This window comes from Erpetoichthys calabaricus, chromosome 4 (assembly GCF_900747795.2).
Source record: "Erpetoichthys calabaricus chromosome 4, fErpCal1.3, whole genome shotgun sequence".
Taxonomy (NCBI): Eukaryota; Metazoa; Chordata; class Cladistia; order Polypteriformes; family Polypteridae; genus Erpetoichthys; species Erpetoichthys calabaricus.
Window position 1 is genome coordinate 259,736,815 of NC_041397.2, and position 23,259 is coordinate 259,760,073.

The 23,259-nt window shown below is 38.4% G+C and overlaps 1 protein-coding gene across 3 annotated transcripts in view; it reads right to left on the minus strand.

The window, feature by feature from the left end:
* Window positions 1-23,259, minus strand: part of dop1b (DOP1 leucine zipper like protein B) — a 220,362-nt gene that overhangs the window by 62,690 nt on the left and 134,413 nt on the right. For all 3 annotated transcript variants that reach the window (XM_028800692.2, XM_051926282.1, XM_028800693.2), the window contains exons 26-30: window positions 21,559-21,663; window positions 16,235-16,301; window positions 12,365-12,512; window positions 7,623-7,705; window positions 1,315-1,424 (exon numbers count right to left, since the gene is read on the minus strand). In XM_028800692.2, the coding sequence (XP_028656525.1) occupies window positions 1,315-1,424; window positions 7,623-7,705; window positions 12,365-12,512; window positions 16,235-16,301; window positions 21,559-21,663 (513 nt within the window). The remainder of the gene's footprint in view (window positions 1-1,314; window positions 1,425-7,622; window positions 7,706-12,364; window positions 12,513-16,234; window positions 16,302-21,558; window positions 21,664-23,259) is intronic.

The window sequence follows — 23,259 nt, forward strand, 5'->3', positions numbered from 1 at the left end:
CTTGCATATACTGTTTACTACAGCATTGTGACTGTGTGTGTGTGTGTGTGTGCTGTGACGTGCGAGTCCCCGTCTTGCACCCCAAAACATGAAGCTGAGTCTCAGTACTTTAGCAACACCAGTTTTATCCAACTTGAAACAGCAACAGCGCGGTTATTTATTGTAGCGGGATCTGCCACTCTCCTATACACAGAAACAGCAGTCAGGCAGGGTCGTGGCCAAGTAGTACTGTGCCCTGCGAATTTATAATGTCCCCTTTTCCTTGTATCACCCATCAACGGTAGGCGCTTATAGTATGTCCGCGATCTTTTCAGATTCGCTTTTACGGTGAACTGCTACAGCGCTGGGAGACTGCGATTGCTTTGGGATGCTCTTTCGCGTGTCATCCCATTGGGTGGAATCCCACAAGAGTTTAGAAACTCACTCACACCAGCCATGATTCTTTACAAAGGTAAAGTGCAGGTTAATTTGTTTTATGTATTTTTACTTTATATTTTGTATTAATCATTTTTATATGAATAGTTTTGGGTTGTGGAATGAATCATCTGAGTTTCCATTATTTCTTATGGGGAAATTCACTTTGATGTACGATTGCTTTGGACTGAGAGCATGTTTCCGGAACAAATTATGCTCGCATACCAAGGTTCCACTGTACTACTTTCATTATATATTCATAACATTTGATAATGTAACTTTTTTGATTTTTTATTTCAGTGATATGTCAAAAAGCATGTTTAGGGGTCTGTGGTGATGTGCAGTTTTTATTAAAAACAGTGTGCTCAGGCTTGGAGAGGTGTTGGTGTGTGCAGTAGCGTCACAGTGTAGTTCTGTGCTGGTACTGAAGAAATTGGTTAGAGCATGCATTCACATGCAGACATGCGCAGTTTCTCAGTTTTCCTCGTTACAGCTCTGAGATCTGTATTTAAGGCACCTGCACCCTTGGGGAAAAAAGGAGTCTGAGCAGGATAGATTGAGGAAGAACAGGAAAGAGAGAAAAAAGATGGACAGTTCAGAAGTTAAATGTGTGCCTGACTCGGTGCTACTATGGACAGGAGGCAGATGCCAAGGGATGGTGTTGGGGACATGAGCTAGAAAAAAGGGTTCACTGCACCTGTAGAATGACATCTCCTCTACATTTGTTTTAGAAGGAGGCACTGAACCTCATGAGTGGTTTTTAATTTTTTATTATTAACACATATATCAATATTCATTAGAAGACAGGCACCTTTACTTAACAGGAGTTAAAAAACAAAAACTGAAACATACTCTTGCTTGCTTTATATGCTAAAGTGCCTCAACTGTTTTGTGACTTACCAATGGTTTTTAAGGTAGGGAAAAACATAATACAAAAGTCGAGAGATGAGAGGTACTGCTTTTTCTTTTTCATCACTACGGTACACCATATCAAGAAGGGGAGACAAAATCTAAAGAAAAAGAAAAAAGGTAAAAGCATTCCAAGGCATGAAATGTATAAGATAGGTTTTCAAATCATTTTATATATACTACTTCATATCTAGGATGTGTGTCAGGTGGGAAGTGAGCCTACCTATAAAGGAGTAATGTCAGTTATATGAAATTCTTAAATAGGCCAGTCTTTGTAATTCCTGCCAGGTTTACAACCTAATCCAGGAGTTGAAGAACTGCTGAAAAACCTCTCATAAAATTGTCTCTCAGACTCCTGTTTTATTACGACAATACTTCACCACACACATTATATAGTGGAAACATTATAAGAATGCAACTAACTGTTACCTTGCACTCCTTATTCGACAGATTTGGTGCCTTCTAACTTCTTTCTCTTTCCTGAGATGAAAAATAGCTGCATGGTCGCTTTTTGACACAGATGTTGCTAACATTGATGAGACTGTACAGTGGTTTGACTAAGAAGAATTTTTTCAGAGGGCATACAAAATGTGAGAAGTACGTTCACCTTCAAGGAGACTACAAAAATTCCTAAAACAGTACTGTGTCGAACCACTTTCTTCCCAGGTAGACTCACCTCATATCAGACACCCCTTGCATATAATGAACATGGATATCTTATAATGTATATATTTACCCATCTGTCCATCACTGGAAGTCATTGCCTATCCGAGCAGCACTGAACACAAAAGAGAAGATAGCCCATTGTTTTAACCTCATTTAAAAGGAGGTATTTATTTTGGATTTTAACCTCCACTTATCACTTGTGGTTTTTTATGGACTATTTATTTATGGAACTTTGAAGCACTGCACTATTTATTTGGACACTGTTTTTGGTTTTGTTTGTAATAAAAGCACTTGTACACTTTTTACACCATCTCCTTGCCTCCAGTGTGATTTGTCCTCATTTCACAGCTCATTCGGTTATATTACTGACGGTGTTGGGTTCGACGTGCTTCCAGAAAAAAGGTAGGAGCATGGAGCAGGACCCACAATGTCACAATTCTTCACATTAAGTGTTCCCTGACCCAGCTGTTAATCGCTAAGTGCTTCTTAAACTGACTTCCTCTTGCACTGAGAGGAGCTGCAGGCAGAGATCACCAAACAGAATACATTCACTTCAAGTTCTCTGAACATTTAGAATGCTAAGATAAATACTTCATATAATTTTCATGATGAATTAAAGCATGTTTTAAACATGTGGGGGTGGCATGGTGGTAGCACTGCTGCTTTGCAGCAAGGGGGTCCCAGATATTCCCTGCCTGGAGTTTACATGTTTTTCTGGTGGGATTACTCTGTGTGCTTCAGTTTCCTTTCAAAGGCATGTAGGATGTAGGGTTTTGTTATGCTAAATTGACCTTAGTGTATGTGTGTGCTCGAATTCACCCTGCGATAAGCTTGCGTACAGTTCAGGAATTGTTCCTGCCTCGTCCGCGATGCTTGCTGGGATGGGCACAACCCTGGATGGATGGCATAATTAAACATGTATAATGAAGATTTTTTCAAAGTTTTTTTTCTTTAAAGTTCTGAACACTCAGTGTCCTATGTTTGTGGCTAGTTTTACTTTCACAAAAACGTTTATTGTGTGGTGATTGGTTATGTGGAGAAAGAAAAAGAAAGGATAGAAACTGCAGGTTTAGTATGTTTGATAGAGACAGCATGCCTGCAATAAAGAAAGCCTGTTCAGAAGAACATGCACTGAATTCTGTGTTTGGGTCTCTGACCACCAGCTCATGAACCCAACATTTACACAAACCCATTCATACATCCAGCTTTTGTGGAGTCTTGTCACACCTGCCATAAAAGTTCTCTACACTGATTGTACACCTGGGTACCCCTTACAGCGAGACAGCGGCACTACCACTAAGCCACTGTGCCCCCAAGTTTAATACATGCTTTAACCTCCTTAGAGTAAGCCCCAAATGTTACTCGGGCTGCGAAAACCGTGCTAAAAGCTTTAGTCCCGAGTGTTACTTGGGCAACTGTATAGATGCATCTTGCATAAGTGTTAGAACCAAGAATCACTTGGGATGTAAAAGTGCTGTCAGTGCTACCATTCTTTGGAGAAATTGTGTCTGAGTGTAGGTTTTCACTAATTATGAAATATCTGCACTTTACCAACAATGAAGACTTTGATGAGAATACCCATCCAGCACCCAAAATGAAGAAAATCTGGGAGATATAAAAGGCAATTGTTGTAAAATTTTGGAGTGTTTACATTCCGGACCGTGATGTCAGCATCAATGAAAGTCTCATGGCTTATAATGCCAGACTGTCATGGATATAGTACATTGTGTCAAAAAGAGCAAGATTTGGCATAAAGCTTTACGAGCTTTGTGAATCTAAAATGGGATACACTTGGAAGTTGGTTCTGTACACAGGGAAAGGGCCAATGTTTGATCCGAAATACAATCAGTACGGGTTGCTATGTCATCAGTGCTGACTTTGATAGATGCTTTGTTGGATCAAGGTTACTGTGTAACCATGGACAATTTTTATACTGCAAAAACGTAAAGTGCTTGTACTGAAACAGAAGGACATGAAAGATGTTAGTCTTCTTAGCACTGTACATAATGCAGCTACAGTCACTGTACAGGCAAAAGGCAACAAGCAGGTTATAAAGCCTTGTGCTGTGGTTCAGTAAAATAGCATGAAGACAGTGAAAATCATGTGGATCAAGAATTGACTTTCAATCCCATTATGCGGATGCAACAAAACAAATACTACAAAGATATTTCGTCATTTGGAGGAACAGTACATTTGGAATGCATTCGTGTTATACTGTACAAACAAAAAGCTGGCAACACTGTATCTAATGCAAACTTTACATGCCAGCTTGTAGAACAAATCACTCCTGCAGATCCACCGTCCACACTACCGCTAAAGAGACGCAGGTGACCCAGCACATCATGGATCAATCAAGAGTGTCTTATTGGTAAACATTTTATTGATTATATACCTCCAACAGAAAAAAAAATGAATTCAATTCACACCTGTGCAGTGTACTGTTCAAAAACTGATAAATCTGGAAAGAAAATCCGAAAAGTAACACGCTATTATTGTCCTGGCTGTGATGTTGGATTGTGTCTTTGACTGTGCTTTAAGATTTACCACACAAAGGATTAATTTTAGAATTATATATTGTTTTGAAATCATTAGTATTATTATTACTGTTATTATTATTTGTGTTACTATTGTTCATTCCATATTATTAATTTTATTCATCATTATTATTATTTGTATCATTATTATAAACAGCTCAAACAAAATTAAAGGAAACACAAAGTTTGAAAACACATCAGATCTCAACGGGAAAAAAATCATGCTGGATATCTATACTGATATGGACTGGGTAAGGAATGAAAGGATACCACATTGTTTGATGGAAATGAAAAAATATCAACCTACAGAAAGGGCTGAATTCAAAGACACCCCGAAAATCAATGTGAAAAAATGATGTGGCAGGCTAGTCCATTGTCGTTGAAATTTCATTGCAGCAACTCAAAATCGTACTCAGTAGTTTGTATGACCCCCACATGCTTATATGCATGCCTGACAATGTCGCGGCATGCTCGTAATGTGACGACAGATGTTGTCTTGGGGGATCTCCTCTCAGATCTGGGCCAGGGCATCACTGAGCTCATGGACCGTCTGAGGCGCAACCTGGTGGTGTCGGATGGACTAGAACATAATGTCTCAGAGGTGTTCTATTAATGGTATTAATTCCTATATCCTCCAGGAACTGCCTGCATACTCTCGCCACATGAGGCCAGGCATTGTCGTGCACCAGGAGGAACCAAGAACCCACTGCACCAGCATAGGGTTTGACAATGGGTCCAAGGTTTCATCCTGATAACTAATGGCAATCAAGATGCCATGGTCTAGCCTGTAGGGGTCTGTGCGTTCCTCCATGGATATGCCTCCCCAGACCATCACTGACCCACCACCAAACTGGTCATGCTGAACAATGATACAGACAGCATAACATTCTCCACTGCTTCTCCAGACCCTTTCACGTCTGTCACATGTACTCAGGGTGAACCTGCTCTCATTTGTAAAAAGCACACGGCACCAGTGGTGGACCTGCCAATTCTGGTATTCTATGGCAAATGCCAATTGAGCTCCATTGTGCCAGGTAGTGAGCACAGGGCCTACTAGAAGATGTCAAGTCCTCAGGCCACCCTCATGAATTCTGTTTCTTTTTGTTGGTCAGAGACATTCACACCAGTGGCCTGCTGGAGGTCACTTTGTAGTGCGGCACTGGCAGTGCTCATCCTGTTCTTCCTTGCCCAAACAAGCAGATACTGGTCCAGCTGATGGGTTAAGGACCATCTATGGCCCTGTCCAGCTCTCCTAGAGTAACTGCCTGTCTCCTGGAATCTCCTCCATGCCCCTGACACTGTGCTGGGAGACACAGCAAACTTCTGGCAATGGCATGTATTGATGTGCCATCCTGGAGAAGTTGGACTACCTGTGTAACCTATGTAGGATCCAGGTATCGCCTCATGCTACCAGCAGTGACACTGACCGTAGCCAAATGCAAAACTAGTGAAAAAACAGAAAAGATGAGGAGCGAAAGATGAAAGTGGCCTCCACCTGTTAAACCATTCCTGTTTTAGGGGTCATCTCATTGTTGCCCCTCTAGTGCACCTGTTGTTAATTTCAATAACACCAAAGCAGCTGAAACTGATTAATAACCCCCTCTGCTACTTAACTGACCAGATCAATATCCCAGAAGTTTCACTGACTTGATGCTATACTCTGATTAAAAAGTGTTCCTTTAATTTTTTTTGAGTAGTAAACTTTTGAGATTTAATAAAAATGTAATTTTTAATGGCATAAAAAATGCAATGATTTTTTCATGTTTTTTTAGGAATAAAATGCAATGCATTTCATCATGAAAATGATATCAAGTATTTATCTTAGCATTCTAAATGTTCAGAGAGCAGTAAAATCATGACTTGAATGTATTCTGTGTGGCGATCGCTTCCTGCAGTTCCTCTTAGTGCAAGAGGAAATTAGTTTAAGAAGCACGTAGCAATTAACAACTGGGTTGGGGAACACTTAATATGAAGCATTTAATGTGCTACATTAGTTATCATGGGGTTTGAGAAAATCTAGTAAATTAAACATTGATTTTTAAGATGTATTTTCCGACATGGCAAAGTTAAACTAGTGAGAAAAAAAACGGGTTTAAAGTGGAAATGTCGAATTTGATCTTGACATAAACGTCGAGATTAAAGTCAAACGACATACACTTTTTTTTGCTCCATTGTGTCCGTATTTTTTTTCTTCTCCGTGGCCCTAATATGCTTCTGTATTAGAATAAGCTGCAGCTGCAAGCCCACATTCATCAACCTTTAACTTCAACTAAAGAATAAGTTCTACTTGCAGGGCCACTCTTTGTAACACAGATCTAGACCTCAAATGATAAAGATGATCAAAAGCAAATTACATCCAGAGATGTTCACTCGCTCATAGAACAAACAGTCATAGCTCAGCCATTACTAACCTTAATGGACAAAACTTTGCACCAGCCAAAAGACTATGCTTCTGTGCATTGAAGAAACTAATGGGGAAAATACCCACCCCTTCTATTATAACTCATTGCAAGCACTAGCTCCCAGCTTTTTGTCCAGCCTTCACCTTTGCTTTATAGCAGGACCCCTATTGCCTAGAGTGTGGCTGAATGGTCAGCACAAATATATTTCAAGCATGGAATCTTCTTATTAAATGGATCATATGCTAAAAGCTTATACTCAATACAAGCACAAAGAAAAAAATACTTCTGGGGCGGTTAAAAGTAGAATTGTAAATTACTGAAAATAAAAAAATAAATTTCAGCAAGTGTAATATAATATTTTCACCCACTTATACTGACCTATGTTGAAAGTGGCCACAGTTTATTACCATCAGCATTGTGTGTAAGGCAGGAATCAACCTGGGAAGAAGAGCCAGCAAACTTACAGGGTTCACTTATGTACACATGCATACTCATACAGGGTCAATCTGGAAGTACATTTCAGATATGGGAGAAAAACTGGAGCACCAAGTAGAAAATACACAGACAAAAGGAGAATGTTAAAAATCCATACTGACAATAAGTAGGTGTGGGTTTTGACCCCAGAGAGTGGCTTCATGAGGCAGCAACCCTAACATTTGTTCCACCCAGTATGAGAACCATTACATACAAAACATACCTCGGCTAGTAAAGTCAAGGCTTGAATGCTGTAGATAGATGGTACTGAAGACGATACCACTGCTGGAACCTGCACAGCTGAATCTAGAACAATGAAGACACAAACAATTTATTTATTGTAAGCAACAATTTATATACCAGTAGACCAATGCCATATAAACATTTTACTAAGAAACTTACTTCAAAATCAAACTTTATCAAAGAATGGAAGGATGGGTAAAACGATATGATAAATCACACCCAGAATGAAGAAAATGAGTCATAAATGTATATGTTTATGATATTGAGTGCTGCCTCAAAGTGTTTCTTTAGTGTTGCCTAGAAAGCTGGGACAATGGCATTTGACTGGAAGTCTGAGGTGAGAGTGACCATGTTTTGAAAAAGCAGAAATAACATTTTTTCCAATTTGGAATGCCTCAAAATATTCAGCAAAGGGCATACACTGGGAAGACTAGGCTAGTGTGCTGGAAAAGGGACTCCAGCCAACAGCAGAACCTCAGAACCAAGGTGAGCACTGTGCATTCTAAACTGGCCATGGAAAAGTGTGGGAGGTGTCAGTAAGAGAATGAAAGTCAGAGGCTGCTATGTGGAACTAAGTTCCAGCATATACCGTAGCACTGCATGTACATCTGTCTTGTTCAATATTTGCATGAGTTACAGGAGTTCACGTGAACCAGTCTTATAAATTCTTATAAATTATAAAGTCTTTCCTGTCACACTCCAAATTATTTTTTGGTACTTCCCTTTTCCAAGCACTCTGTGGGTCAAACTTGAATGCATTTTGTGTATTTGTTTGCATACTTAACACTAAATCAAACCTGTATATAAAATAGCCATTGGTCTTTACTTAAGACACATCTCATCTCATCTACTGTTTATGATTTTTAGGCTATGACAGTATTCTAATAGTATTTTTAGGCTATGACCCAATAGTATATACAGTATATCAAATTTGTAGATGCTGTTGTTCTCTTGGCCTCCTCTTATGTTGATTGCTGATACGCACTAGAGCAGTCTGTATCTAGTGGTAATGAGAATTAAAACCTCCAAATATTAATTGTGACACGTTAGAGAAGAGCATTTGCCCAAATCTGTGACATTTCAGTACCCTGGTGTTTCACTCACAAGTGAAGGTAAATGGAATCATTCAGAGTCAGTTGAAGTGATCTGAGCATTTAGTGAAAATGCTTTCGTCTGCTTCATGTTGGAAGTGTATGAGATACAGTGCACCGAAAAAGAAAATCAGTATAAATCCAGGATGTGCTGGAAAGATTTAAATTACTACATTTCTCCATTGTCATAAAAGAATCTGGAAATTTCCCAAGAAATAACAGCAGCCTGTCTCTGAGATTACAGAAGTCTGGTGTGGTGAACTAGATCAGTAGCAATTACAATGCTCTACAGGAAAAGCAGACTGACAATAAGAAGGAATAATACAAGTATGAGAAAGTTACACAAATCAACTAATAACTGAAAGAAGAAACTAATACAGTGATTCAAAGGGACACTAGTTCTCTGAAATTAATGGCTTTTTTAGATTTTTCTGATCCTGCACAAATCTGAGTCTAGGTGGAAAAGCTTATACTCAAAGTGAACTACACCTGTTTACACCAAAGAATTGTGTAGGGCAGAGTCAGAAGAGCTACAGAAAGGTGGATAGCCTTGATACCTGTGCACCTTAAAAAAGTGAGCAGAGCACAACAGCAGTGAGTGCAAAGTCAAGCTACTATAAACTATACAAGACTGTCACATCCTTGGCATTATGCTAAAACACTAAAATTTGTCATAGCAGTTTAGCATGGCACCTTTTTTTGCTTTTTCTTGTTGGACCATTAAGAGCAAAGAGTTTCCATTCTAATTATTTTTCTTCTTTGTCTTTCAGCTGCTCCTGTTAGGGGTTGCCACAGCAGATCATCTGTTTCCATATCTACCTATCCTCTGCATCTTGCTCTGTCACACACCCTACTTACAAGTCCTCTCTCACCTGCCCATAAACCTCCTCTTAGGCCTTTCTCTTTTCCTCTTACCTGGCAGCTCCATCCTTAACCTCCATCTCCCAATAAACCCAGCGTTCATGCTCTGTGCATACCCAAACCAGCGTAATCTTGCCTCTCTGTCGTTGTCTCCAAACCATCCAACCTGAGCTGACCTTCTAAAGTACTAATTTCTAATCATAAACATCCTCATCACATTCAATGCAAATCTTAACATCTTTAATTCTGACACCTCCAGCTCTATTTACTGTCTTTGTGTTAGTGCCACCAGCTCCAACCCATATAACATAGCTGGTCTCACTAGCATCTTGTACACCTTCCCTTTCACTCTTACTGGCATCGGTCTGGCACAAATCAATCCTGACACTCTTATCCACCCACTCCATTCTGCTTGCACTCTCTTCTTCACCTTTCTTCCACAATCCCCTTTATTCTGTACTGTTGATACCAAGTATTTAAGCTCATCCACCTTCGCCAGCTCTACTCCCCGCATCCTCACCATTCCACTGACCTCTCTCATTTACACACACATATTCTGTCCTGTTCCTACTGACCTTCATTCCTCTCCTCTCTACAGCATATCTCTACCTCTCCAGAGTATCCTCAACCTGCTCCCTACTCTCCCTAAAGATCACAATATCATCAACAAACTTCATAGTGCAAGGGGACTCCTGTTTAATCTCCACTGTCAACCTGTCCACCATCATTGCAAATAAAGAAAGGGCTAAGAGACGATCCCTGATGCAATCCTATCTCCACTTCAAATGCGTCCGTGACTCCTACTGCAGACCTCACACCTGTCACACTTCCCTTGTACATACAATGCACCAATCTTACATACTTCTCTGCCACTCCCAACTTCCACATACAATACCACAACTCCTCTCTAGGCACCCTGTCATATACTTTCACCAAGTCCACAAAGACACAATGCAACTTCTTCTGGCCTTCTCCATACTTCTCCACCAACACCCACAGAGCAAACATTGTATCTGTCGTGCACTTTCCTGGCATGAAACCATACTGCTGCTCGCTAATCATTACCTCCCTTCTTAAAGTAGCTTCCACTACTCTTTCCCATAACTTCATGCTATGGTTCATCAATTTTATCCCTCTGTATTTACTACAGCTCTGCATATCCCCTTTATTCTTAAAAATCGGTACCAGTACACTTCTCCACTCCTCAGAATTCCTCTCACCTTTTCCAAGAATTGCATTAAACAATCTGGTTAAACACTCCACTGCCATCTCTCCTAAACACCTCCATATTTCCACAGGTGTGTCATAAGGACCAACGACCTTTCCATTCTTCATCCTCTTCATAGCTGTTCTTACTTCCTCCTTGCTAATCCGTTGTACTGCCTGATTCACTATCTCCACATCACTCAACCTTCTCTCTCTCTCTCTCTCATTCTCTTCATTAAACAGCTTCTCAAAGTACTCTTTCCATCTATTCAACAGAGTCTCCTCATTTGTGAGTAAGTTTCCATCTTTATTATTTACCACACTAACCTGCTACTCATCTTTCTGAGCTCGGTCCCTCTGCCTAGCCAATCAGTACAGATGCCTTTCTCCCTCCTTAGTGTCCAACCTCTCATGCAACTCATCATATGCCTTATCTTTAGCCTCTGCCACTTCCCTCTATACCTTATGCCTTATCTCCTTGTGCTTCTGTCTACTTTCTTCATCTCTCTGACTATCCCATTTCTCCTTTGCCAAATTCTTCCTCAGTATACTCTCCTGTACATTCCACCACCAGGTTTCCTTGTCCTCCTCCCCTCTTGTATGCCACCCTGTTTTTCTTTCTCTTCTTAAAATATGTACTTACCACAGCCATGTCCATCCTTTTTGCAAAATCCACTCTAATCTGGCCTGCATTTCTCTCCTTGACATCATACCTACCCATCACCTCCTCATTCCCTCGGTTCCCTTAACCAACATGTCCACTGAAATCCACTCCAACCACAACTATCTCTTGCCTTGGGTATACTCTCCACCACTTCACCCAGCTCATTCCAGATATCTTCATTTTCATCCATTGCACACCCAACTTGACGGGCATATGCACTAAAAACATTCATCATCATACCTTCAATTTGCAGGTTCATAATCATCACTCTGTCCGACATGCTTTTCACCTCCAAAACAATCTTGATATATTGTTTCTTCAGGATAACCCCTACCCCATTCCTTCTCCCATCCGCATCATGGTAGAATAATTTGAACCCTTCTCCGATCCACCTGGCCTTATTCATCTTCCATCTAGTCTCTTGAATGAACAATATATCACCCTTCCTAATCTCCATCTTACTGGATAACACCCCCCCCCTTTATTAGTCATACTGCCAGCTTTCAAAATTCTTACCCTTCCTCCTCTACTCCTGCCTCTGGACACGCATTCCCTCTTCTCCTTCTGCCAACAGTAGCCCGATTTCACCCAGCACCAGTTAGTAACTATGGTGCGCTGTGCTGAGCAGGTAAATGCAAGTGGACACTGGACATGCATTTTAATGACAGATGTAAATGTGAGCTGGCTAAATTATATATGGATACAGTATGTATATGAAATGCACACTAAAGAGTGTTTTTGAGAAAACTAATGGCAATAGCTGGCCATGCATATCATATTTTGAATAGTAACGAAGTGGGTTGCTTTAAAAAGTTCCATGGGCCAGATCTGCATTTTCCTTTCTGATCAGTGTACTGTAATTCCACACTAGATGATTTGGAAAGGGATAAAGAATAATACCATACAAATCTGCATCAGGGTCATGTTCTTCATCCATAGTAACTTGAGGTTGAGCCTTCACTTCCAGGTTTCGACTAAGCCAACTTGTTTGCTCTAAGGAAGACCCTACAACATTGCCTAATAGCTCCAGAACCTTTTGGGTCACGTCCTGAAAAAAAGTACATTGATCTGTGAGCTTCATAGTTATTTTAAATGTAGCAAAAAGCAATGTTTAAGAAGCTGAGCCGTATAAAAAAAGAAAGTGTATACTTTTAAGTTTTTACACATTTTAGTCATTTTCACAATTTAAATTCTTAATCTACACAACAATTTAAATAGTTTAAAAAGGTAAAATGAAATTTAAAAAAATTACAATACACAACTGTTATAAATATCACACTCCTGAACTAATACTTTGAAGAAGTATCCTGTTTATTATTGTCTATACAATGACAATACACTAGATTTGCAAATTTATATTATTCTTTCCAACTTATTCTAGCTCCGCCAAGTTTCTTGGCAAATATTTATAAATAGGAAATCTCAAGCTTCAAAATAACTTTTTGATCACATCTACTGTATAGAGACACTTTCACATACATTTGCCATATCATTATAATGACCTCTGTTAAAATGTACCACTTTCAGAAAGTGCTTTCATACCAGAGAGTAAAATACATTGAAACCAGATCGAGTGTTTGAATTGAAGACACAGTTCTGCCATCATTTCTGCCTAGTAATATGTAATCTATTGGCTACTATGGGTGCTTCATCTGATATTATCATTGCAGAGCTTGTCTAAGAGAGGTGTACATTAGAGCTTAAAAGCTAAGGGAATCAAGTAGGTGGTCAATTCAACAGATCACAAACTGAAGATGGGGGAAAAAACAGAAGTTAATAATAATAATAATTCATTACATTTATATAGCGCTTTTCTCAGTACTCAAAGCGCTATCCACACAGGGAGGAACCGGGAAGAGAACCCACAATCTGCCACAGTCTCCTTACTGCAAAGCAGAAGCACTACCAATGCGCCACCTGTAGGTATGACTGGATAATGAATGATGGGAGATGTGGGTCTTCAATTTAAAAGCTACATCCCATTTGAGCATATTCCTCTCCGATACATGAGAGCATATTTCGGTAGTGGTTTATTAAGCAACACTTAAGCCAAAACACGTGCTTGGAAGTTGTGAGTGTAGGGTTTGGTGAAATTCTGGGGTGTTAAAATCTTGAAGGCTGGTTTTAGCCCATGTTTGTGTATTTTAGTCTATTTTCTTGGCTTTTATATTAAATTATGACAAATAATGCAGCAGCAATGTTAAGACTCATAAGTCTCTTTCTGTGGTATGTACTAGCAAAAGCTGCCTATAAAATCTTGTTTGAAAATTAGCCATACCAGTAATTTTTAAGATCATTTTGTTCTTTCAGAGAAATGACAAAAGCAACCTGCTCAATGCAGCGAATACACAACATCTTAGTGGCTGCAGCAGGGCCCTTGCAGGGTATAGGGCATTTGTGTGTGTCTAGCAATAAACCCTTGCTTCAGACTGATCAATGCTTAAACAGTCTGATTTATTTTAGATATAAGTAATAATTTTAAATGACACTACATGATCATATAACTAAATGTCAGACACTTGGATTATGCGGCACTGGTAATTTGAGATTTTTTCATGGATGTCGATATTGTTTGCTGTTGTGCCCATTGAAGCCCAATGTATCTGAATTTTCTGATCTCTGTTCTTCATGAAAATACAAGATTAAAAGGTTATTCTCAGTCTTCACTACAAATAATATTGAGTAAGTAACATAAAAAAAATACTTTCTTGGGTGGATCATTCCTGATCCTATCTATAATATTAATTACGCAGAGTTTGCTTGCTTATTTATTGCTAGAAATACGCAAAAATGCAGATAACTAAAAGGTGTAAATACATTTTTACTGCATACTGTATATGGCTATTTACTTCACATCATTTACTAAAGCATTTACTAAATAAAGAAAACAAATATATCAAAGTAATCTAGCAAAGTTTCTTTGGAAAAAGTGGTGTTGAGTTGACTTTTTCCACAGATCAAATCAATAAATTAAAGACAACAGTTACATTTAGTACCCATGATAAACATTAGTAAAATGTGGACTAGTAAAGATTATACTAATATACGGTTAGATCCATAAATATTTGGACAGAGACAACGTTTTTCTAATTTTGGTTCTGTACATTAACACAATGAATTTTAAATGAAACAATTCAGATGCAGTTGAAGTGCAGACTTTCAGCTTTAATTCAGTGGGGTGAACAAAATGATTGCATAAAAATGTGAGGCAACTAAAGCATTATTTTTTAACACAATCCCTTCATTTCAGGGGCTCAAAAGTAATTGACAATTGACTCAAAGGCTATTTCATGGGCAAGTGGGACTTGTGGGCAAGTCCGTCATTATGTCATTATCAATGAAGCAGATAAAAGGCCTGGAGTTGATTTGAGGTGTGGTGCTTGCATGTGGAAGATTTTGCTGTGAACAGACAACATGCGGTCAAAGGAGGTCTCCATGCAGGTGAAAGAAGCCATCCTTAGCTGCGAAAACAGAAAAAAACCCATCCGAGAAATTGCTACAATATTACGAGTGGCAAAATCTACAGTTTGGTACATCCTGAGAAAGAAAGCAAGCACTGGTGAACTCAGCAACGCAAAAAGACCTGGATGTCCACGGAAGACAACAGTGGTGGATGATCGCAGAATCATTTCCATGGTGAAGAGAAACCCCTTCAGAACAGCCAACCAAGTGAACAACACTCTCCAGGGAGTAGGCGTGTTGATATCCAAGTCTACCATAAAGAGAAGACTGCATGAAAGTAAATACAGAGGGTGCACTGCAAGGTGCAAGCCACTCATAAGCCTCAAGAACAGAAAGGCTAGATTGGACTTTGCTAAAGAACATCTAAAAAAGCCAGCACAGTTATGAAAAAACATTCTTTGGACAGATGAAACCAAGATCAACCTCTACCAGAATGATGGCAAGAAAAAAGTATGGAGAAGGCGTGGAACAGCTCATTATCCAAGGCATACCACATCATCTGTAAAACACGGTGGATGCAGTGTGATGGCTTGGGTGTTTATGGCTGCCAGTGGCATTGGGACACAAGTGTTTATTGATGATGTGACACAGGACAGAAGCAGCCGAATGAATTCTGAGGTGTTCAGAGACATACTGTCTACTCAAATCCAGCTCAATGCAGTCAAATTGATTGGGCGGCGTTTCATGATACAGATGGACAATGACCCAAAACAAACAGCCAAAGCAACCCAGGAGTTTATTAAAGCAAAGAAGTGGAAAATTTTTGAATGGCCAAGTCAGTCACCTGATCTTAACCCAATTGAGCATGCATTTCACTTGTTGAAGACTAAACTTCAGACAGAAAGGCCCACAAACAAACAGCAACTGAAAGTCACTGCAGTAATGGCCTGGCAGAGCATTAAAAAGGAGGAAACCCAGCATCTGGTGATGTCCACGAGTTCAAGACTTCAGGCTGTCATTGCTAGCAAAGGGTTTTCAACCAAGTATTAGAAATGAACATTTTATTTCCAGTTATTTAATTTATCCAATTACTTTTGAGCCCCTGAAATGAAGGGATTGTGTTAAAAAAATGCTTTAGTTGTCTCACATTTTTATGCAATCGTTTTGTTCACCCCACTGAATTAAAGCTGAAAGTCTGCACTTCAACTGCATCTGAGTTGTTTCATTTAAAATTCATTGTGGTAATGTACAGAACCAAAATTAGAAAAAAGTTGTCTTTGTCCAAATATTTATGGACCTAACTGTACATTAGGTAAACACAGCTCATTTTCTTGCAGCTTACAGAATTGCAGCATATTTACTACGTACCTGTAAATCCTTTTGATCTTTTTTACTGTCAAGATTGGAAAGCCTTGTTACAACATCATTCAGAATTCTGTTAGGAAAGAGTACCAAATAAAAAATTATATAGTATTAATGTTAAAATTAAATAAAATAAATGAATGACAGCTATTACATTGATGAAAATGCTTCCAGTCTAGATATTTACATATAAGATAAAAATGTTTACTTCCGGGTGCCGTGCAAGCAGTAGTCTTTTTACAGAAGCTCCACATTTCTCACTGTTTTTCTTTTCTTTCTTTTTTTTTTTTTTAAACTTATTTACTAGTTACTAGTATTTTTTAAAAATCGAACTGATCTGGCTTCAAGCTTTGTACTAGTAGTAGCCACTAAAAATCAAATAAAGTGATTTTAAAATTACAGACGGACTGCAATGCACACAAACCCAGGTGCTGACTTGTCAAGACTGGACTACAAACAAACTGCTAACTTGGATGGTCTTGCAAAGAGGACCCAAAGGCTATCTTATGTCTGCACTACCTAAAATAGTAAAGACACACTGAGAAAATGAAAGTGGGGTGTATTAAATACTCCCATAATCAGCTACTTACACTGCAATAATGAGTGCCTAAGCCGCTCAGTTACACTTTACCGCAAGAGCTGTTTGTTCAAAGATGGAGAGGTCTCCATGCTTGAGTGAGTGTACAAGTAAGGCAAAAAGGATTTAGAACTGGTCTACCATCTATTGTAGTGTGAAATGTTCGATTGCTGTAAGATGTATGAACTGTCTGAACTTATAGTGTATCATAAAGAATACACGTATAGTGGCATTTTGTGCTTAATGGATAGCTGGCTTAAACCTGATATACTGTACCTGACACTGCTTTAACACTGGATGGATTTAATCTCATTTGAGCAGACAGAGACCTAGTGTGGTGTGGAAAAAGACAGGAGGGGGACGGATCATGTACATGAATGATGTAAAAGGGAGCATATTACAGTTAAAACTACAGTTTGTAATTCAGATATTGAAATTATGGCTGTCAGAATTCATCCATGTTATTTACACAGAGAGATAAATTGCATCATCTTTATTGTTTTATTTTTCCCTCAACAAATGGGGACCTAGCAACAGAAATGATAAATATTTTCACCATAACTTTAATGATGACTCACTCTGACCTGGTAGTTATAATATGTGGTGGTTTCAACCATGTGACTTTGGAACAAATGATGACAAATTTCTATCAGTATGTGACTGTTCCACTCGAGGAAATAACAAGCTGGACCTTCAGTACTTAAATGTTAAAGATGCCTTTAAGTGTAATCTGCTGGATTCATTAGGGAAATCTGATCACAACCTGATTCATCTTATTCCAAGCTACAAGCCTGTTATTAGATGGCAAACTTTTATGACTAGAATAATGAGGAAGTGGAGTGTGGATGCTGAAATGGCATTGAATGACTGGTTCCAAATGACAGACTGGGAAATGATGTGTGAGTCAAACAAGGACAACACTGAGGAACTCTGTCACTGAATCACAGACTATACTATAACTTCTGTGTTGACACAGTGGTACCCAAAAAGATTGTGTGTTGCTTTCCAAACAACAATTGCTGGATTACTAAGGAACTAGCAGGTCTCCTGCATGAGAAAAAGAGGGAATTCAAATCCCATGACAAATAAGCTTGTAAGGATGTACAGCATGTGCTAAAGAAAAAGCTGACTGAAGAAATGGAAACTTACAAAGCTAATGCAGAAAACAAACTCCTTCATGCAGAACAACATGCAGGTTGTCTGGAATATACAGGGCATAATTACTGAACTCAATCCAGGACTCAGGTGGTAGAAGTGGATGTGGACAAAGCTAATGCCCTAAACCAATTTTTTTAACAGATTTTTCCTCCCATTTCCACCTTCTTCCAATTAGCAATCTTCCCACACCATCCCTATTACGTCAGCTACTCCTACCAAGTTAACTGGAATGGCGAGTGATAAGTCCACCTCTGACCATCAGTGTGGACTTTCCATAACTGAAGATCAATTAAGGCAACAGCTAAGGAAGTTACATCAAAGAAAAGCTGTGGGACTAGATGGAGTTAGTCTTCAAGTTTTTAAGGCCTGTGCTTGACAACTTTGTGGTGTCATCTGTCACCTGCTCAATCTGTCCCTAAGGCTTCAGAAAGTGCCACTGCTGTGGAAAACATCTAGCATTATTCCACTTCCAAATAAGACAGGTGCCTCTCTATTTAATGACTTAGGACCAGTAGCACTTACTTCTCTTATCATAAATACCTTTGAGAGACTAGTCCTGGATTATGAGTCCTCTTGTGCAAAACCATCCTGGACCCACTGCAGTATGCCTGACTGACTAAGATTTAGCAGATGATGCAATTATATGTGTGCTCCAAAAGGTTTATTTTCACCTGGACAAAGCCGGCACTGTGAGGATTAAGTTTTTTCATTTCTGCCGTGCCTTCAATACCATTCAGCCATTCCTGTTAAGGAGTAAACTCGGAGATATGCTGGTGGATGAGCCTATAGTGTCCTGGATAATGGACGGTTGGGCAGACTGCAATTTGTGAGACTCAAGGACTGGGTTTCTGATATGGATATGAGCAATACTGGAGCACCACAAGGAACAGTCATGTCTCCCTTTCTCATCACTCTGTACACCTTAGGCTATAAATATAATGCCAGGTCGTTATTTGGAGAAATTCTCGGATAATTCTGCACTTATAGGGTGCATTAATAAAGCAGATGAGACAGAGTATTGGAGACAGGTGGAAAAGTTTGTTCCTTGAGGCAAAGCTAATTGTCTGCATCTTAACATCAGCAAAACCAAGGAACAGTATATTGACATTTGCCGCATCAAACAGATGCTATGCCAAGTCACTGTTCAGGGAGTGAATGTAGAGGTGGTCCACTCCTACAAGTACTTGGGGGGTCCACATTAATAATAGGTTGGACTGGTCTCTGAATACTGAGCAACTACATGAGAAAGGGCAGAACAGGCTCTTTTTCCTTAGGAGACTATGTTCCTTTGATCTGGGAAATGACATCCTTCACATCTTCTATAACTCTTTAATGGCAAGTGTGATTTTCTAAGCTGTGGTGTGCTGGGCTGGTAACATCAATTCGAGAGAGGCCGACTGAATCAACAGGCTAATTAAAAGGACAAGCTCAGTTATAAGACATACTCTGGACCCTCTGGAGGTAGTAGCGAAGGAGAGAACTAAAACAAAACTGAGTGCCATTATGAACAATGGTCAATATCCTCACTGTGACACACTAACACTAAGTACATTCAACCAACGAATTATTCAGCAGAAATGTTTCAAGAAACACTACTGGGGCTCCTTTATACCAATAGCAATATGTCTGCATAATGCCTCATTTTTACTGTGACAACCAAGTCTTAACTTTGCTTTCTTTTGATTTTTTCTTGCTTTATAATAACTCCAGTGTGTGTTCAGATCAAAGTGTTTGTATATATGTATTAATTTACTTATTTATCTACCTATTTATGTATTTATTTAAAAGTCAAAATGTCCCCCTGGGGACAAATAAAGGTCTTTCTATCTAAGAGGGAGAAGAAGGTCAATTTGTAGAGCAAAATAATCCAATATTGTGGGACACCCAGGGAGCAAAACCTGCAGGTTATTTAATCAGGTCATCATCCTCTGGCAGTTATTGACAACAGCACTCTGAGATTTCAATGTCTCATTTAGGTACATTCAAAACAGAATAGCCATCAGTTTTTCTTCTTAACATGCAATTAGCCAGTTGGTTTAGTGGTGATGTGAGCTAAAGACATTTGCTTTAGTGTGATGTTATTATTGGAGAAGGCTAGAAAAACGCTAAGAAAGTATGTGTAAACTGTCTCGTAGTGCTGCGGTGACCAAAAAAAGAAACAGAACATGACTGCAACGCTCAGGAGGTGACGAGTTTGTTCAGTATATGGTGTGCTGTACTTCATACAATGTTTTAATGGATTCATTAAGCATATGAGCACAAGATGACATTTTCAATGATTAAGTTTGTGTACTAATATCAGTGACTAAAATCAAAACGGCCTGTCTACTTGTAACAAAATAGAAATAACACTATTTAAAGTTTTTATAGGCAGTTATTATTTCCTATCACCTATGGAACATTGACAGTATTTGTCCATATCTCTGTATCTTCCATATTGTGCATGAAAGTTCACCTTCCCTTTCTTTCATTTTAGTTAATTTCTGTGTTTATTCTCAAACAAATTGTATTAAGCTGTTTGCCATCACCTATCATCACTCTTCTCCTATCTACCATCATCTTTACTCAATAATATTTATATCTGTATGCTTTACTACAATTTCAGGTATCTTGTACTGGATTTTGTTATCTTGTTATACTACACTGTAATCTTTTGTATTTAAAGTAACCACTAAAACATGTATATAAGTGAAAAGTGTCAAATAAATCAAGAACTAAATTATAATACATTTCAGTTATGGAAAAGCACCAGCAACCCTTGAATGACTGTGAATTTGCTTACCACAATCAAATGTACACAAGACTGCCTTACTTTCAACTAACTGCATGGTTAAAAGCAAACCTTTTTTTTTTTTTTTTTTATTGCAAAAGATTTTTTTTAATCTCCTCGGTGTTAACCCTGAGCGTCTCTTGAGTTCGGAATTCCATGGAAATATGGTTACGCATAAGTGTCTCTTAGAACAGCTCTGGGACAGTATACAGTTGATGCCTAGTAGATTAAATCCCATCATGCTGCAAACACATAATGAATATTTGTATATTCTATTCAACAGCTTAACAATTTCTATTCTAGACTGTTCTTGGTTATTCTTCAATATTTTAGAAAGACATTTCACTGGGCTACAGTATACAATATGAAAATTCCTAAGAAGACCTCTTTAGAGACACTAAATAACAGAACTGTGACTTGGGCCGCTGCTTAAGATGTCATTTAAAACATTATAAGCATATGTGAAACAGCTCATAAATGTTCTTCTTTGTTTATGTAGAGAAGCTCATCAGTCACTATACCTCAGCCTTCTGTCTAAAAAGTAAAAATGTTCTCATTACACAAACAGGATCATTTTTAAGGTGTCTCTGAGAGGTGACTGTAAAACTTCTCAGGCACTATACTAACTAAATAATGGGTTCTCAACTAAATTCTTACAGATGTTGACAAATATTTATATTCAATAATTTTACTGTATTTAAGTGTTCAGACTACATGTTACATGTCCAGACATACTGATGTTTAAGTTCATTTCCAAAAACCAAGATACTTCGCTCAAGACAGTCCAAGTAGTGATAAATGATGATCTTACTGCTGAGGACTTACCCAAAAAGCAGAAAATACCCAGGAGGTGCAAGATTTAACTGCATTGATTCTTTTAGAAGGCTGATGACGGAAGAAAAATTATCTTGTAAAGCTGTGGCAGAAATACTGTGGGGGGAAAAAGAAGTATATATGAAGCTTTCTGCCAAATAGTATTCCAAACATTAACAGGATCTCAGTTCAAAAAAGCCACATGGTCTCCTCACATTCAGGCTGGATTTCTGGAGTCATCATAGCTTCTCCACACACCCAACAACTCCAATATGCCTGCTGGTGTCAGAAAAGACCCTTGCACCCACTTCTTCATTTCTTTGTTTTTAAAATGTGTCTAGGTCAATTTAGGATATTAAGAAGATGATATTTCAAGTGATATTTAGAAAATTTCAGTATTTTTACAATCCATTGTTGCAACATAGTAAAAAAAACAAAGAATGCTATAACCAATAATGTAATTTATAATACTGTGATCACCCACATAAAATAACCGATTTCTTTGATTTAGCTTGCAATGTATATTGCTCCAATCTAAATGTGTGAATATGCACTGTAACATACTATTCCTTCCAGGTGACTCAAAGTCAACAGTTAAAGCCAAAGTAAACTTTACTGTCATATTAACCATGTACAAGCACACAGAGAGACGAAATGACAGCGTGTACAAATAGTGCAAATATGACAAGACAGTGTGCACAAACTGACAAAACCATGAAACATACGATTTAAATAGGCAACATGCCAAAATAATTAACTGCCATTATTACAAAGAGACCCATTAAATACAAAAATCATTAATACAATGTGATGACTAATCTTTTTACATGATAAAATGACTTCTCCTGTCTTAAGAATATCAATGACAGAATTCTCTCTCTCTCTCCTTGTAACTCAGAATTAAATGAGCAGGTATTAAAAGTGATGCAATTTGATGTTATTTCAACCAGATGAAAGTGGAAACATACATTTCTCATCAACTGTAAACATTCTGATTATCATACATAGTAGAGTTTCGAAATATAAAACTGTATATGCCTGGACGACAATTTACAAACACAAACATATTTGTCATTAACCATGAGAGGGTTAAAAAAAATAAAAATAAAAAAAAAAATAAAAGGGAAAATACTGTAAAGGAATAGAAAATATACAGCATCACAACATCTTCAGTTTGTTGTAAGTGGTTGTTCAATGGGTGTTGTATATTCTGTCAGATGGATTTTAATAGATGAAGCAGTGCAGTCAGAAACCTTACAAATTTGAAAGACCCAAGGCACATGACTGCATATAAACATTTTTCTTTTTAATTTAAGCAACATTCCACCTTCTCTGCCTCCTTACAGATGAATTAGGTCCCAAAAAGTGGACAAATCAGAAGATAAGTTAACATTACTTTCATATTTGCTCATGCTATTACTGTTTAATCTTAATGCATTATATGTACCTGATTGTGTGAATTTAAACTTAAGTGTGAGTACCAAAAATGAGGTACTTGCATATATCTACACCAGTGGCGGCTGCTAGCTTTTGAAACAGGGGAAGCTCATATTAGGCCTTCATCATAAAATTCATTATGTTATTTGTACGTAAATTCTGCCCTCTGTTCCTTTTGCAGAAAATGGTTTGTGACCCTGTCGTACCAATTGGCCGTCTTTTCCAGGGACTTAACCAGTTTCCTCTCAATAGCCAGGAGAGCAAGGTTGCTCAAAT